General features: G+C 40.4%; 1 protein-coding gene across 2 annotated transcripts in view; it reads right to left on the bottom strand.

Moving 5' to 3' along the window:
- TACC2 (transforming acidic coiled-coil containing protein 2) overlaps window positions 1-17,451 on the bottom strand; it is a 124,392-nt gene that overhangs the window by 95,046 nt on the left and 11,895 nt on the right. For both annotated transcript variants that reach the window (XM_056494411.1, XM_056494412.1), the window contains 2 exons: window positions 15,770-15,847; window positions 5,550-5,722 (listed from right to left, as the gene is read on the bottom strand). In XM_056494411.1, coding sequence (XP_056350386.1) covers window positions 5,550-5,722; window positions 15,770-15,802 — 206 coding nt within the window. In that variant the 5' untranslated portion in view covers window positions 15,803-15,847. The remainder of the gene's footprint in view (window positions 1-5,549; window positions 5,723-15,769; window positions 15,848-17,451) is intronic.

Genomic DNA, 17,451 nt, shown 5'->3' with positions numbered 1-17,451 from the left:
GGGGAGAAAGCCCCTCTGACCTCCATGAAACTGAGCACTGGAAGAAGTAGAAAACACCATCTACACTTATAATTGCCCCTTATCATTTATCTTTAATCTCTGATTGTTTACTTATCATTAATTCCATCTGCCAACAGAACTGGCAAATGCACAGTAATAAATCTGGGATGGAAATGTTCACTATATAACATTCATCATCATATATTTGCATTTTTCAGAGTTCATATGACTGAAATATCTCTAAGACTTTTACACATGACTTCTTTGTTACATTAGACATCTCTTTGCAGCTACTAAATATGAAACAGTTCCAGACATGTCTGGTTAAATATTCTTGACTACAATATCCAAACCCATGAACTATCTACTGCCATGCTGGTTGCAACTTTGTCAAGAGCCATAGTAATAAATTTGTGAGTTAGCAGGTTCAAGGGAGATGACAATCCTATGGACTAGGTTCAGCATGATGAATCAATCAAACCAATTTTTCTGCTATTCAATAATGCCAAAAAGTTGTTCATTTTCCTGAGGAGCAGATGAAGGAACTGGGACAAGTTTGTAATTAATGTATGCTGAACAGAATTTAGATGCCAGTGCTGGCACAGGCTGTGACAGTGAGTTAAACTATCAGTGTTAGAGTGAAGTAGCACAGATTCATTATCTGTGCTGCTGCAGCTCACTCCATGTTTAATTCAATGTTTTATTTATGACACAACTGAGAGGTTTGAGTTTTCATTCAGCAGGATGGGCCCAGACTGACCTGCCTGGATATCTCTATTTATGTTTCTCCCTCTGATGGAGCTAACAAGGAAAACTATTCAGGGAACATATCCTACATCTTCCTTTTCATTATTTGCAATCTTGCTTTTCTGTCTGCAAGACATGCTGGGGTTAGCCAAACATCTGTTGGGAATGCCTTAAGCACAGTTGATCCTGCTTTAGGGCAGAAGGATGGACTGGATGACCTCTTAAGGTCACACCTAGTCCCATTATCTTCCACTCTTTTTAAAGGGAATAACACTACTGGGAAATTACACCACATGCTGAGGATAATTCCCCTGAGGAAAACCCAATCTACATTAAATCAATAATTACTTTCAGGGAACTGGGATTTTTAGACAACCCATTTAATACAATCAACACAAAGCTGTGGCCCTAAAACTTGGTATTTTTAAACACAGGAAGATAAAGTATGTTCTCTTTTGTGGGTAATCTGACCTATCTCAATATTATTAAGTGGAAAATTAATTCCTGTTTAAAACAAAGCATGCAAATGACAAAGCATGGAAGAACATTTGAGTTCCTCATAGTTCATGTAGAGTTTAGGGCAGGAAAAGTCATTTTGCTGTGAATAATTGCTGCATGCAACTGAAATATGTGTGTGTCCCACTGCACTCAAGAGTTACCAAAGGGAGCTTTTCCCTCATCCTAAAAGTTAAGCACACTGTTAAAAAATTGCAATTTCAAGGCCCTAACATACTGAGCATATGCCTATTTTACTTCCAGTTACAACATCAAATAATGAGTTAAATCTTTACATGCCTAAAATGTTTGTTTTGCATAAACAATTACTGACAATTTGCTTGTTTGGAAGTGCATTGCCAATTTGGCAATTATTTTTTATTACCTGCAGTTAACCTCTTCTACCATCAGAAGATATTGTGGCAAGTCTGAATTTTTCTGGAAAAAGTTTAGGAGTCTTGCCCAATTACTAAGCTGTTTATTAGGAGAGCACTGCCTGCTCTGTGTTTAGGGTGTGAAGCTATAAAGGATGTTAAGAAATCGATGACTTTTGGTGCACATCCCATAAATACTTCCAGATTAGGAGCCATAATCTATCAGCCATTAACACTTGAAGTCACAAAGTCCCATTTGTCTGCTTTGTCATCCACAGCAAAGACAAAGGGCTGGGAGATAAAACCAGCAGCAGCCAGACAAAATCTCTGGCATTTAGCATTTACCATTTGAGTGGGAGTGTGTGTGGAGGGAGGGAGCTATAGATGCCCAAATAGGATAAGTGTACTGGATAAACAACAAGAAATGAAGGTACCACGGCAGAAAACTGTAGATAATTTAAAATTTCTATTTCTAGTTCCTTCTCTCCCCTTCTAAAACATGCAGTAGCTGCTGGAAGGACAGGCAGCCCTCCCAACCCAATCCCTCTTGTGAGGGAAAAACATAAGTGCCAAAGCCTCTGGATCCCTGAGGTCACATACAGCTGCCATCCACTGATGTAACTCTGAGCCTCAGTGATTTTATATTCCCAGGAGCAGGAGCCTGAAATCTGAGGATGAATTTATAAAGCACTGAGGGGAACAAATGCACAGCCAGCCCTGCAACCAGAGCACATGTAGAGCTGCCTCTCGAGTGTTTCTGTTCTCTTTCCACTGACACATGGAGATCAGCGCCCACATTTTGAGTTTACCACTTGGACACAGCGTGCTGGAGGACTTGAGTTAAGGATCCTGCATTTTAATCTGTCCCTGAGAGATATTGAAAGTCAGTGAGGAACACGGAATTCATTCCCATATTCCATTTCAAAAAGAAAACCAAACAAAGCAAGTGACAGTTTTAGAGACAGAACAATCCACTTTTTGAACTTTTCAGTGTAAACAAACAGATGAGAAATCCATCATGGCTAAAGGGCTGCTAACAGCAGCCAGACTCCCCCACCCTCCCTGAGCATCTAAGCTTTCAGGAAAAAGTGAAGCAGGAATAATGCTCTAGACCATCCTCTGGGGAGCCTTCCTCCCCTTCTCCCCCACCCCCAGGCACTTTTCACCTCCTTGTTCCACACACAGAATAAAACACAGGCTCTGCAGGATTTGAAGTATGACCAAACCAAATTATTCTAACATTAGAGAGGTAAGCTGTACTGCTGCTGCAGCAAGGAAACACGGCCAGGTCTCCTGTCCCCGTGCCAGGAGTGGCTCCTCCTGGTCTCCATCTGAGATTTTGGAGTGTCAGCAGGAAGCAGGGCACGGACACCCTGTCCCACGGGATGTGTGGCAGCTTTGTCCCCCACAGTGGCTCTGTGGGTCCGGGTGGGACGGCTGCCAGGGCCATCCACAAAGTGTGTTTCATCCCCTGAACTGTTTCTGGGTGTGTCATCTTTTAAATGGATGCATCTGCCTCTTCCTAAACCTGCTGGAAGAAGTGCCTCTGTCAGCTGAGGATTCCCCAGGCTGTGCAGGGCATGGTTACACCTCACATGGGCACCACTGCAAAGCCCAAAGCTTCCTCACTGTCCTGCCTCTTTAACATTTCTATTCCACGTGAAAATTCACAATTAACTACTGATAATCTTATTTTCATCACACAGGACCAGCGAGCAACAGGTAAGAAAAAATTGGGCTGAAACAGACAATGACAAAATTAGAGCCACAGACATTCTGAGTTCCAAAAGACAAGAATTTAAAAGTGACCTGTGAGGATTTGTGGAGGATAGAAGAAAGGCACCCAGAGGAAAAGCAAACATGGTAATTTTCCACCCAGAGATCCTCCAGCCAAGGGTCACACACTCTCAAGGCTCTCAGGGTTGAGCTCAGGGTGGAAAAGATGCGTTCAAAGCAGCACAGGGGAGCGAGTTAAAAATAAACAGCTGGAATGTGGAACTTCAAAGATTTCCCGTTTATTGTCTTTGTTTCTATTTTGGCAGGATGTAACTTTAAAGACACCCGAAGCAGGCATGTGCCAGCAGTGCAGGAGTAAGGCTGAATAACAAGTAATTGCCTGAGCTCCCGCCCATCTGAAAAGTTTCCTGAAACAAGAATCCTGTGAATCCTTTCAAGCTGACTCATCCATGTAACATTCATCTCCCACGAGTCACAATTTTGCATGCTGCACTGCAAAGCTGCTTTAGCCAGCTTGAATAGAAATCTAAGTGTTCAAGGTACTCACATTTTAAAAGGGAACTGCTACAGAGCTGCTCTTATGCCATTTTTGAAAAATACATTTTTAAAAAGGCAAATAAATTACAGAATAGGATAAAGTTACTATGCTAATGTTAAAAAAATAAAATAAAATAAAAGCAAGTCGGCACTTGCTGCAGGCAAACCACAAATATTCCAAGGCCAAGGTAAGAGTCTCCACTGTACCAGGTGGGTGCTGGTACAAATTCTGTCTGTTATTGTGAAATTCCACAAGCAACTCCAGTTTTTAGGAATATTAGTCATGGTAGGTCTACTGCAAATATCAGCACTTAGCTGATTTTATTAGCTCATCATTTCCTCTCTTTTCCCCCCTGTCAATAACCTGCATACTGGTTAGAATAGCAGAAAATTACTGTTTTGCTGTCACAAATCAGAATGCATAATTTTTAAAAGTAGCTTCCTAATCTATAAAAAAACTTCTGTTTTCTTCTGCAGGAAATTATGGTTACACAGAAACAATACAGTGATTATGCACAATACCATCAAGAGAAACTAAATTAGAGGATACATGTAGTATTTGTTAACTAAAATAACAAACAAAATGCACATTAAAAATCTCAGTCCAATTTTACATCATTACTCCAAATTTTGATTTTTTCCTAGCTACTGGGAATGCTATCTATGGCTTCCCTCCTGAGAGGCACTCAAAGACAGGAGAAATTCATCCAGGAAAAAGGTGTTTCATGTATAGACCTGGTGCTCAGCAGTAGAGTGATGCTGGATTACACTAGCCATGCATCTCTAGGGAACAAGTGCAACCTTTCATCACTTTAAACTTCATGCCTAAATACCTTTATCACTGTAAATTGACTTAGCAGTCTTAGTCCTGCTCAGACTCTATTATTTTCAGTAGATAATTAAGATGTGCTAATGGCAGTCAGAAGAAATAGAATTAATAGCGAATATCCTCCTGTGTAAGAACTCCACAGCACATCCAAACTGTCCCTTCCAGAAAACAAGCTGCTTTTTTTTCATAAATCCTTTTAGATTATGTCATGTGTCTGAATTTCCCTGAAATGTCCCCAGTGTGGTCAGTGATGATCCTATTAATACCTAAATTAGGACTTCAACTGCCACAGACTATTGCAAAAACATCAATAATTTTAAAATAAGACTAGACAACACTGGAATAGAATAGAATAGAATAGAATAGAATAGAATAGAATAGAATAGAATAGAATAGAATAGAATAGAATAGAATAGAATAGAATAGAATAGAATAGAATAGAATAGAATAGAATAGAAAGGATATTGGAAGGGACCCACTATGATCCAACTGCCTGAGCACTCCAGGGCTGACCAAAGGTTAAAACAAGGGCTCTTTGATGTTGCTCTGTCTCAGATGAGAGTTTATTAGTGCAAGCAAAAAGCACAGAAAGGTTGGGTCAAGGGTTACTACCACAGCTGGAGTGTGGTTTATTGTTATGCAGTAAAGTCAGAAAGAAATTCAGTTGGGTGATCAGTGAGTTGTCTGGTGTGAGGTTATTATGAGGAAAGCATCATCATCATTATCATCATCATCATCATCATCATCCATCAGGATGACAGTTCTTGGCCCCAGCTGCCAAGAGCATCAGGGTTTCAATTCTTTTCACAGGAAGAAATTTCACGTCTTACCTTGTATTCCCTGGAATGGAGGGGGACAAGCTCTCAGCCAGTGGCACAGCAGCAGCAAGAGGATCTGAGATGTCCTGACCTCCAGATTCTTCTGTGATCATTTTCTGAGGGCTCCTTTTTAAATTGTGGCCATTACCAGGAGGTTGGCCTAATTCTGAGTCTTGTGGAGTGTTCTAGAATGAAAAAAAAAAAGAACAATTTAAATAGCTGCTGCTATTTTGGAGAATGCATAAGCTTAAGGAGTTTTGTTCTGCCCACAGACAGAACCTCTGTGGTGGATTTCTCTTTGATGGAACTTGCAGGTTCTAAAGCCAAGCCATTTTTTTTCTTAACAGCAAAAAAACAGAAGAAAGTGGTTGGGCCAAAAATAAGTACAGAGAAAGAAGAGGGAGAGAAGTATGCAACAATTGTTCTAAAGCAGTCAGGGCCATTAGTGACCCAAGGAAGGTGTCACCTTCTCTTCTCCCAAGCCTGGGAAATGCTTCCTTGCTAAGCAAGTTTAAAATGAGAAAGGAGGGAAACAGGCACTAAATTTGGACACTCATAATATTAGCAGCATATTTGGAGTTAAGTTAGAGAAAAAGCCAATGTCATTCAAGACCCAGCACTTGAATCCAAGTCCAGATTCCTTCCCTCCCACTTCAACAAAGCTCAGAATGCCTCTGAATTTGAACAGAGGTCTTGATTCTTCCCCAGGCTGCCCATGTCTGATAAGAGCTGAAATGCTGTAGTTTCTGTAGTGACAGCTAGAAATGATATTACACAACTGTGGCTGTGCTGCATCATCCCTTCTCAAAGGGAAATAATTACCCAGGATCTTCATCCATGGAGATATGCTCTTACATGAGTGGGGCTTTTTAAAATTTATTTTTATTGCAAATTATTGCTGCAGGGAGGAAGAGAGTCCTGTGCAAGCACCAGGGTTACATCAGGTAGTGAGTGGCACCTTCCTACTGAATTTTTTTTGGAGGAAGTGTCTTTAGAACATGAAGAAGAACTGGAAAAATCTGTCCTGAGAAGTAGCTGAGGATGTTCTTTGAGCATAGCAAAAGAACTGGAGTAATGGAGAGAAATAATCAAGTGAAAATAAAGGAAGTCTGAAGGAAGGCCTTTTTCAAATCCTCTGGGACATCAAGCAGTAGTTAAAAAGGAAGAGAGCTGCTTCATCATATCACCCTTAACATAAAGTCACTGTTGTTTTAGTTAATTGTAGCTGTGAAAAGCCTAAGGCACACTTAACCTAAAGACACATAAATATATTTACTGATAGCAGAACCACTGCAGGGTAACACCAGAGATTGAAAGCACAGTACACAACTCCAACTCATCTCTTGGGGATTTTTGCACTCATTTTAATGTTTATTTTGTTCTGGCAGTAGTCAATAAATTGCAGAGAGCTGTTGTTCAGAATTACACTGCTCTGTGCTCCCACACAGCCAAAATCTCCTCCAGCTCAGAATGAGACACCCAGTGGCCAAGCAAATCTCTGTAATGAACAACTGAAAAGGTCAGGGCATACTGAAAATACAAAAATACTTCCTTTGTACTTAAGACAAACTTGATTAACTCTCATATCCTCTGCCTTTCCCAGGAGGAGCCCCTTCCCTACAGCTTTGTTTGCAGGAGTTGCCTTTATCTCACCACTTTCCACTGGGAGACACCAAGGGCTCCTGGTTCCGTGACTGTGGAGCTCCTACCCAGCATGTGCTGACATCTGGCATTTAGGATATTTATCTAAGTATATATGTTGGCTGCAAACCCAGAGTATATGGCAAAAAAATACTGGAACATCAAGAATTATACAAGGAAATTTGTTTCTTTCAGCCAGGGGAAAATAAAAATAGAGCTGAGTGAGCTTACAGGGCTGTGTTTTGATTTTGGTGCAGAGTTTTGGGCAGCCTTGCTTTTGTTTGCATGAGAAATCTGCATGGAGAGTTTATTTCAGTGTGCAGAGAGAAAGAGCTATGACATTATGCGTTATTAAATTAATTACCAGGAAAAACCCCCAGTCAGTGGGTGGGTAAATTCCCACCAAGCCAGGTGAGGCAGTGACATGTTCTTACTCAGTCCCTGTATCATGTATTATCTTGAGAGGTACAGGTGGGTCAGATGCAGAGCTGGGCCACAAATAAATGCCTCACAGTGGCAGCCAAATTAAAAAATCATTTCCAGGCCCCTTACAGACAGAAATGACCTCCTTTCCTTTCCCAGCAGGGCAGGCAGGGTCAGGAGAACCACACAGAGAGCCCCAAGAAATTAGTCCAATTTATAAAGTTGTCCAGATGCCTCCAGCAGCTTGCAACAGCAGTGTTAACTAATTATTCATTTTTCCTCCTTTCTACCACTGCCACCTCAAATTTCTTCAGCTGCTTCGTGTGCCAGGCAGGAGGAACACCTCACATCTCTCCTGAGATGAAGAGCTGAATGTTTTGTCTTCTCCTAAAGCCTCTGTCATGTTCCAAAGCAGAAAATGCACAGCAATTAAGTCATTAATGAATTCACACAGTGCAGTCTCAGCAGCCACACACTGCTTCTCATTATTCTCTCCTTCACAGGATCAGCCCTCAGCCCCAAAGGCTCCTTTGGGCTGCAATGCTCTGTCCTGCAGCATCCCACAGAGGGATGGGATGCACACAAATCTCTAAAACAAAACCAGGACCCTTTGGATTGTGACAAATCCCCTGGTGATGACCAGGAGCTGATCAGCCACATGGGCTGCTGGGGGCACAGAAGGAGCTTCTCTCCAGGCTGCCACATCACAAACACAACTGCTCGTTGCTACCAGGCTTAAAGAGCCCCACAAATATGAGAATCCTCCAAGCAGCAGCACAGATTTTTGGGGAAACTTTGAAACCTTAGCATAGAGTGAGGATAATTTGTCATTGCTTCCCTGAGTCACAGAACACTCTGGGCAGAACACTTGGTAGAAGTTTGCTGTTGCTATTCATCTCCAGGATTCACAAGTGTGCTGCAGAATATGGACATTTATGTGCCTGCTATGCTTGAACACCCCAGCTCATCAAAATCAGGATGTTTCCACACTAAACACAGAGAAGGGCCCATGTCCCAGTGATTTCATCAGCAAAATTTGGACTTAATATCCAAACAAAAACACTGTGAGGGGCAGATTCAGCAGAAGAGAGGAAGATCACAACAAACAAGGTCAGTTATGTGCACACATTTGAAGGCTAAATTTAACAATTCCCATAGATTGTTTGGGGATTGGTGCTTTTTTTTTTTTTCTTTTAAATATTTTTGTGCTTTCAGGGAACTAATGTTCAAGAAGTTACAGTTCATCTCCAAACCATCCCCTAAGTGACTGATTTTGGCCACAGAAAAATCTGACTCTTCATTACCAAATATAACATGTATTAAAAGAATCTTAGCAGCACTTCTGTTGGAGCAGAGAGGAGTTTGAACTGTGGACACTCTTTATTTCTTTCTTTCCAGGCTGTCAGATGTTTGAGTGATCAAAAAGTTACCCTAATACCTAGTAAGGCATAAGCACAACATATGTTCAAAAGAAGCTCAAGAGAGTATTTTAGGAATAATCAAAAATAAATCTTAATGGAGATATTTACATGTAAAATGAACTACTAATATGCCAACATATAGAAAATCTTTATATATTGGTTTTCTACATTTAATGTATTCATGTAATCATCACAAAAGAACATGCTTTGTGAATCTAAGTCAGACAGCAGAAAAACATAATTCGATTTTTTGATTAAATTTTTTCAATTTAGGCTAGTTATGCAAATCAAGTGCTGAACTTGCTTTGCAAAGCATGCTTTTAAAGTTTTTAATTAACATGTGTGAACACAATTATAAAGAGTATGTTTTGTTCACAAGTACCATCAGAAAGCTGCAGTTAAATAAATTACTTTTGAGTTTCAATACATTCAGCCTCTGAAGTGATTGACTGCAGAAGCTTGCAGCTAAATTTGTTCTATATTTGTTTCAAGTGTAGTGTACTCCTATTTGAAAAGGATTCTCATTATAAAGAATTAGTTAACAGGAAGACTTAAATAATTATAATTTTTCTCCATGTCTTCCATTATAAGCTGGGGCAAAGAGGTGTTTGAGTAGAATTTTTTTAAAAAAAATTCTGCTTGCTAGAGGTTGTTCACATGGTTGAGAAATCAGAGTTTTTTTTAAATGGCTCCTGAAATTTTTAAAGACAGAACAGTTTGGTTTTTTTTGAAACCACCTTTTCACTCTGCTGGCTTTTGTTGTTGTTCTGCAGGTGCAGTAGCCAAGTAGTAAGTTAGTGTTTGAAAACATCATTTTATGGAGAGTCATTGTCTCTCCCTTGTTTGGAGAAGTGGTACCAAAATAAATAATTAGATAGTGAGTGGATATTGCTTTAACAACTGGAACTTTTCATTAAAAATCAGTGAACTGCTCAGCAAAACCAATGAGCCAGCACAGAAAAGTAACAAATTACTACTTAATATATTGAGCTGAGCTTGGACTCCATGTCACACTTTAGATCTGAAGAATTACACTAAAACTCAGTTTTATCACCTTGCAGGGGGGCTAAATGTGATTTTAGCAAACAACTTGGTGCACTGCTGCCCCTTTTTGAGAGTGGCTGGGTGCAGCAGTTTGGAGGGGGTGCCTGTCATGAACACTTCTTGTTTTTCTTCCCAAACGTTGTGACTAATTAATCAGTTGGATGTAATTATGACATGATCAGATAGGAAGAGCAGATTCTATCCTTAAGGGAGTCTCTGTGTAGAATTTTGCAATTACAGTAGATTTTTTCTTTAATCAGTAATGGTGTAATTTGCTGTTGCTTCTGGCGTGGTTTATTTGTCTCTCACGGGAGGAGAATTTTAAGATCATACCTATTCTAATTAAAACCCTCAAAGGGGCAGGAATGCAAAAATTGGCATTCACTTCTCATTTAATTTAATTTGCTTCTCAGAAATATGAGAAGCAAAGTAAATTGTGATATGGTAACAATGGTATTTGAAAAATTCTTCCAGCTTTTGATTGCAAGTACCTATGACCTTCTCTTAGAGATAAAGGGCTGCTTTTCCTCCTGAGAAACACCTCCTGAAATAAACACTGCTGTGTGGAGGGGTGTGTCTGTATATTTATGTATTTATAGTCACCATCTTATCCTTGATTTAGCTTTTTTCCCAGAATAGTCTCCTCTCAGCCACAACAGGAACAATTCAGTCCTTCAGTGCTTGTGTTTATGACTCTTCCAGTCCACTGAGGGCACCAAATTGTTAATATTTAGATTCTTGTAATGCCAACGTGGGTGTCTTCCCAACGACCTGAGAAGCCTTGCTATGTTTGAGGATCCTGCACTGAGCTCATGAAGCATGGCTGTGTAACTCCTTCATGGCTCTTAACTTCACCTTTCCACCTGTTCAATGTGATCTGTGGTCAGCAAGCACAGGAAAATTCATAATTATCTTTGTATCTTCACTAGTCTGGCTGCAGTTGTTTTCCTTTGTCCCTTTCCTGATGTTTGCTGAAGGCCTGGGTGAGTGCCTGTGTTATTTTCTAAAGGATGGCAGGTGTGTGAGATACAGCAGGAGAGAGAGAAATTAAAGTTGATGAACTTGGGAAGAAAATCTTCATCCCCTAACTTGCAATTTTCAGTCAGTATAATTTTAACTAAAGCAGCTTTCTGCTGAGTGGTCCTTAGCAGCCTGACAATAGAGGGCTTGAGAAGATGCTGTTAGATTCAAATAAAGCACTATTAGGAAAATAATCTCCAAGTTAAGTCCCAAACTCTGTCCCAAACTTCCCAGCCAACAGTGTTTGCTGCCCAGCAGTTTCATGGCTGTGGAAAATACAGATCCAACATTTTCACACTATTTTTTAAATGAAGAAATGTAGTAAATAATTACAGAAGAACTTTTAAAATATAATATATTTTTCCTTTTCATCTCTACCCCTAAAATTCACATGAGAAATGATGATGGCTTTACAGTTGTGAAGGAAGTTTTAACCATTAATTCAGAAGAAAGGGACCAGTCTCCCAACTTCCTTTTCACTATACTTTCAAATTAAGAACTCTGCCATAACTTTGAATCTTCTTCTTTCATCCCCTTTCTTTCACTCAAAGGAAAGATGTAAATAATAACGTGAATAATAATTATTCAATGCAGTGAGAAGTGTTCCAGAATTTGCTGCATTTGCATAAAAGGACATATAATTCTCTGAAAACATACAATGTCTTTTTGAGTAAACTCAAAGAACTACCTGACATTATTTACCATAGAATATTGGACCAGCAGTAATTACCACTGGAAGTAAGAATTAATGAATGTGCTGGCTGGAGGGATGTTAGGACTATGTAAGCATCAGGAACAGACTGTAGCCAACTGACAGCAACATCCTGATATACACTGGATGAAATGGAAGGAAAAATGAAAGAGAATCACAATTCAGGGAGTAAAAGTTGTGAATCCCAGTGGACACAGTGTAGGGTGTCAGCAAATCACATTAAAATGCTACAGGCAAAATTACTGCACGGAAAATTGGGAATGCATTTTTGTTCCCACTTGACCATGAACAGTGGAATGTACACAGATGTTCCTGCACTATTCAGAAAGTATTTAAAGACCCCTTGTGAGCCCCAGAGCTCAGAGGGATTTGCCCAGCTCCCATCTCTGGGAATGGAGGCTGATGCTGGGACAGTGCTGCTGACCCCTGCAGCAGCAGGATCTGATGGCAGAACCACAGAAATCAACAGCAGCCATCAGTTCAGAGAGACTGCACTCAGCTGAAAGATGGGAAAAGTAATAGAGCAGAATAGTAGCTGCAGGATGCTCAGCAGCCAGATTTGTTCATAGGAAATTAATGGAGAAATCCAAGCAGGATCACAGCACGACACTTCAGACAACACCAGACTCCTGAGAAGTTTTGGCCCCTCTGGCAAGTGTTGCCTGTCTCACACATTTCACAGCAGAAAACAGGAACAAAAAGATAACTACACATAAAGACCTGTGTTTAAAGAGAAATGAAGAATAACAGAGATGTAGAATAACCAGCTTTGTTTGCTTTTTTGCTTATTCAGAAAACCAAGAGGAAGAAAGGATAAAGCAAAATATATAGAAATAACTTATGTCTAACTGACTTTGAAATTCCCTCTTCAACTCTGGGACAAAAGATGCATTACTAAAAATTCAATTCAGCAGCAGTTTTCACCTTCAAAGAGCTTTACAATTACTTGGTGACTTTTCTGTAGTCGTGAGAAAGGCTGTGGAATATGACAGTGCTCCTCTTCAGAACTCAGAGACTTCAGAACTTCAGAACTCAGAATTAAAACCCTGAGTTAAAAGTTTTCCATATTAGAAAGTCCAGCCTATTCAAGCTTTACAAATTTTATGCTCACATCTCTAGTTATAAGGAACCCTTTCTGTTTTTAACATCCTCCACCCACCCTTTAAAATGAGAGCAAAGATGTCCTGGTAGTGGCTGAATTCTAGTTAAAATAAAGATAAAATACAGTCAGGGAAGCCAATAATAATCCTGTAAAGAGCAGTCACTTTGGGAGCTGTTCCTGAGCTCTCTGCACAGCCCCTGGAGCAGCATGGATGAGGCTGAGATACATCTGGGATCACTCTGCATCCCACAGACCATGTGCCTCACTCTGTCTGACATTTTAGGGAGCAGATTTGTTGGTCCTGCTCAGCTTGGTCTCATTTCTAAGTGTGGCTTTATGGGCTGGCACCTGAGTCCAGGCTGCCCAGAGGTGCAGGGCTGAGGAAGTGCAGCCATGTCAGCCTCTGTGAAAGTGTGTTTGCCTTTTATTAAGGCCATGTAGATGATTTGGGGCATTTGGCCACCCAGAAAAGTCAAGGAAAATAAGACAGTGTCATTCCTCCATGGTATCCAGATCTTAAATTAAAAAATATTGGATTAAAGATCTGTTTAAGGGGCAGCACAACTGCTGAGTCCTTCTGCAGTTCCACAAACTGCAGTGCTTTCCACAATTTCCCTTTAAAGAACATCTCCAATACTTCACTTGTATTTTGCCTGCTAAAGGCTGGAACCCAAGCATCAAAATATCTGTTTTTCCAGAATGTTTATTTTACAATGTAAAGACCTTTCTCTTCATGTGGAGTTTCACTATTCAAGGAAAATGCATCATAAAAATAGTTTATATTTAATTCAGCACAAGCTCAACAAGCTGTGCCACTGTCATAGGGCAGGGCACAACCCTAAAATCTCTCAGCAGTTTGGACTTTGTGTGCTTTACAGCAAAACAGAACATGGTTAGTATATGTGAAATCACTTTGTTAAATACACTGCTGGCTCCAGCCTTGTTATCTCCAAGCATTATCTTTGCTCATTGCCACTAAATTTAGATGATACTCTCCTCAGGGGCTGGTCTTCACAGGACAGATTGGGTATTTACTTTTTCTCCAAGTGTCTACTACATTCTTCCTAGTAGCACATTTATTCCACAGATCTTCCCACTCATTAAATGAGTTCTAAACTTAGCACAGGCTCTCCCAGCTTTAATGCAAACCATGTGTGAGGCTTCCAAATGACTCACTGAGAGCCTGAGCCGTGCAGTGGTGTTCTCTGATAAACACACAAACAAAAACAACTCAGCCCAACTGGTCCTGAGTGCAAGAACAACAACTGAGCTATTTCAGTGGGGTTGGGGTTGGGAGGAAAGGCAGCAAAGGGGGTCCAGGACAGGCTGCTTCTCTAAAGCATAGATTGCTACTAAAGAAAAAAAGTTAAAGGAAACCAGATTTTTTTTTTACAACGTGCTGAAAACCTCAGTGGGTCTGCCTTGCAAATGTGCAGCCAGTGTCACAAAACCCAAAAGCCAGAAGCAGATGCAGGAGAAAAAGAGCAGCCAAGCCTGGTGCTAACATTTTGAATGCAAACCATGCAAAGCAGTTTCATCATCCACTACCTGCTGTGCTCCTTGGCTTGGTGGTGTAAGCATGGCTTTACTGACATTGGGGAATTTCTGACTGAAAATCAAAATATTTAAGTTTTGTTGCTACTTCTTGTCATCTTTCTGTTTTTTAAAAGAATTTGGATTCTTAGCATATTTTTTTTTTGCTTTGGGTTTGGAATGGGTTGAGTTGTGTTTTCTTTTTGGTTTTTACAGTCTGAAAAGGAGACCAGAAGCTTTCTTTCCTTTTAGAAGAGTTTTTTACTACATTTATTGATAAATTCAATAGTTTTTAAATAAAGCCTTAGCCTCAGAATGACTCCTGAACAAATATATTTGACTTCCAAAAGCTTCCTGAGTGGAAGCTGTATCCTATGGAGAGGAAATTCTCATTACTTAGCTTTAGAAATTAACACATTCCCATCTTCCCAAACCTTGAGAAAAGTTAGGACCAGATCGTGGGCTAACAATAAAACTTGTAAGAGTAACCACGAACTATGGAAGACTTTTCTTCTAAAAATTATTTATGAAAAAATCTGTAATAGTTGTAATACTGATTGCCTTGAGAGAGTCCAGTGTGCAGTGCAGAAGGTGCAGCAGATCTGCTGAGACCTGAAGTTGAATCAAAATGAATCCCAATGCATTTTGGCAGTTACCACAACATATGGAAGAGGAGAGGATAAAATATATAATGGTGGTTTAGTTGTTGAAATTAATGAATTACAACTTTTATTCAAACTTGTATCAACATAGTAACTTCTAATGTAATTGTACACCAGCAGCCAGATCATTTCACTGCCTTCCTTACAAAAACCTAAAAATAAACCACCAAACAGCACCCTGCATTAGCAGCACACACTGGGAACGTGGGTGTGAAGTCCTGGATGGGGACACAGACAGTGCAAGGTCATTTCTGAGCAAGGAGGAGCTGCTGTGTGCTGGGGCTCTGCTGCTGCCACCCCTGTGATGCCATGGGCTGCTGCTCCTGCCCTGCCCTGCCCTGCCCTGCCCTGCCAGGCTGACCCTGATGCCACCCTGGGCTCTTCCCTGTCCTCAGGGATGTGCCTGGGGCTGTCCCAGCCCTGCTCATCCCACGGGGATCCCCCAGGGCTGCTGCACCCCAGGGAACAACCACCCAAACCGTGCCCTGATGCTGGGGAGCACTGGCACTGCCAAAGGAAAAAAACCACACCAAGTTCCATTCAATTACCATTAATGACACTTAAATTGAGTGTAACGGGGAGCAGAGGATAAATATGGGCTGGTGGCCCGTGGAGGCAGTTTCTGAAGGGTTTGCTCTAGGCTAGAGGGCAGGAGAAGCAATTGCCACACTCACCTCATTCTCTGCACTGCTGCTCTCATTGCCCATCTCGACTCTGATGTCCAGGATCACACAGCAATTGAAGAGTGATAACTGGAAGAAAAGAAAAAGTTCTTAATATGCAGTAAAAAAGCAAACCAAAATAAAACAACAAAAAGCCCTGGAAATGTTGGAGGGTTCTCATCTCAGCCACCAGGTCATCTGCCCCTCCTGACATTCATTCTTACAATTATTCCAAGACATAAATTGGGGGAAAAGGACTCCTAATGCTTTTATCTCCTAATGTCTCTCTGCTCTCTTCCTGTAAGACAGTCCTTGAAACTCACCTTTGTTACTGTTTCTGGATTATCCCATGACATTTGAACAGAAAGACATTTTCCTCTCCAAAGTCACTTTGGATGGACAGCCCATAGGAAAACCTTACAGTTTAAGCTGTATTCAAACCACTTTTATTTCTTGAATTCCTGGACCAAGCTGCCTGCTCACATTGTCAGAACCATGGTGTTAAACCTGGCTATCACTGTAACAAACAATTTTCAATCAATGCACGTTCCCTGCTTTTCTCAGGCATTATTCTGTTACAATGTTGTGTTCTAAACACCTTCTTTAGACGTAAGAGGATCTGTCTACCATAATTACTACTGGTTTTATACTAGTTCAGCTCTAATTATTTAATTTCAGAAAAATCTCTGAGCTGTTCTAGAATTGTCTCCCCAGGCATCATTCATTTCTATATTTTTTTTACTCAGGAGTAAAACTCCACACCAGAGATTCACTTCTAGACATTCTAGTCCTAAACATTTTATTTGGGGGCTCATGCATTGAAATCCACTGTATTTTTTTTTAGTACTGAATAGGTGAAAATTACACAGTCTCTTCAGGTTTGTTTTTTTCCCAAAGAATTTGGGATTGGTCTTCTTTATGTGTCAAAAAAAACTCCATTAAAGTTAGGCTGTAAAAGGGAGCTTGCACTTTGAATGCAAGGAAACCATACAAACTTTTAAGGAATGTTGTCACTTATTCCTACAGAACATTTTTTTAAACTTGAAATATTATTTTTCTTCACAGAAGGCTTGGAGAGAGAGAAGTTTGGTGTTGTGCTCTTAATCTCTGTTCTGTTTAAACTTGATTTGTCTTCAGGGGATACAGCAGTGCTTGAACTTGCTCCTGTTGAAATCACTGGGGCCAGGACTGCACTTTCAGTGATTAATTAGCAACGTGAGGTTTTATCTGCTGAGATTGCTGCCAAATCCTCTCCTGTTTTAAACAGTGTTTAAGCTGTTTTAAAACAGTTCTGAGCTATGCTGAGGACTGGATATAACATTTTCAGAATGACTGTTCCCCAAGTATGAAGCACTCCATCATGGAGTAATGTACACACACAAATCTTCCCAGGCTCAGCCCAGTGAAATGTTCCGAGACAACACATTAAGATTATAATATTTTAAGTATATATTGATGTAATAAAACACTCTCACACTGATAGAGCTGCTGACTGAGGTTTAAATGCACAGGAGGGAAAGAGTAACTCCACTATAGCAATGTGCTTCCCTCAAGAGCCAGCACAATTCTTTAAGAGTGAATATTGTGGCATTTCTGTTCCCCTGACCTGCTGAGTTTTACCCAGTTCTTTTTCTGTCCCTACAGACATCATGTGAAAACACCTGAGAATTCAGAGCTCTCTGAATTGTCCCCTC

Source organism: Oenanthe melanoleuca, chromosome 6, assembly GCF_029582105.1.
Source record: "Oenanthe melanoleuca isolate GR-GAL-2019-014 chromosome 6, OMel1.0, whole genome shotgun sequence".
NCBI lineage: Eukaryota > Metazoa > Chordata > Aves > Passeriformes > Muscicapidae > Oenanthe > Oenanthe melanoleuca.
The sequence above is the reverse complement of the archived record's forward strand: the minus strand, read 5'-3'. Positions and strand labels throughout refer to the sequence as shown.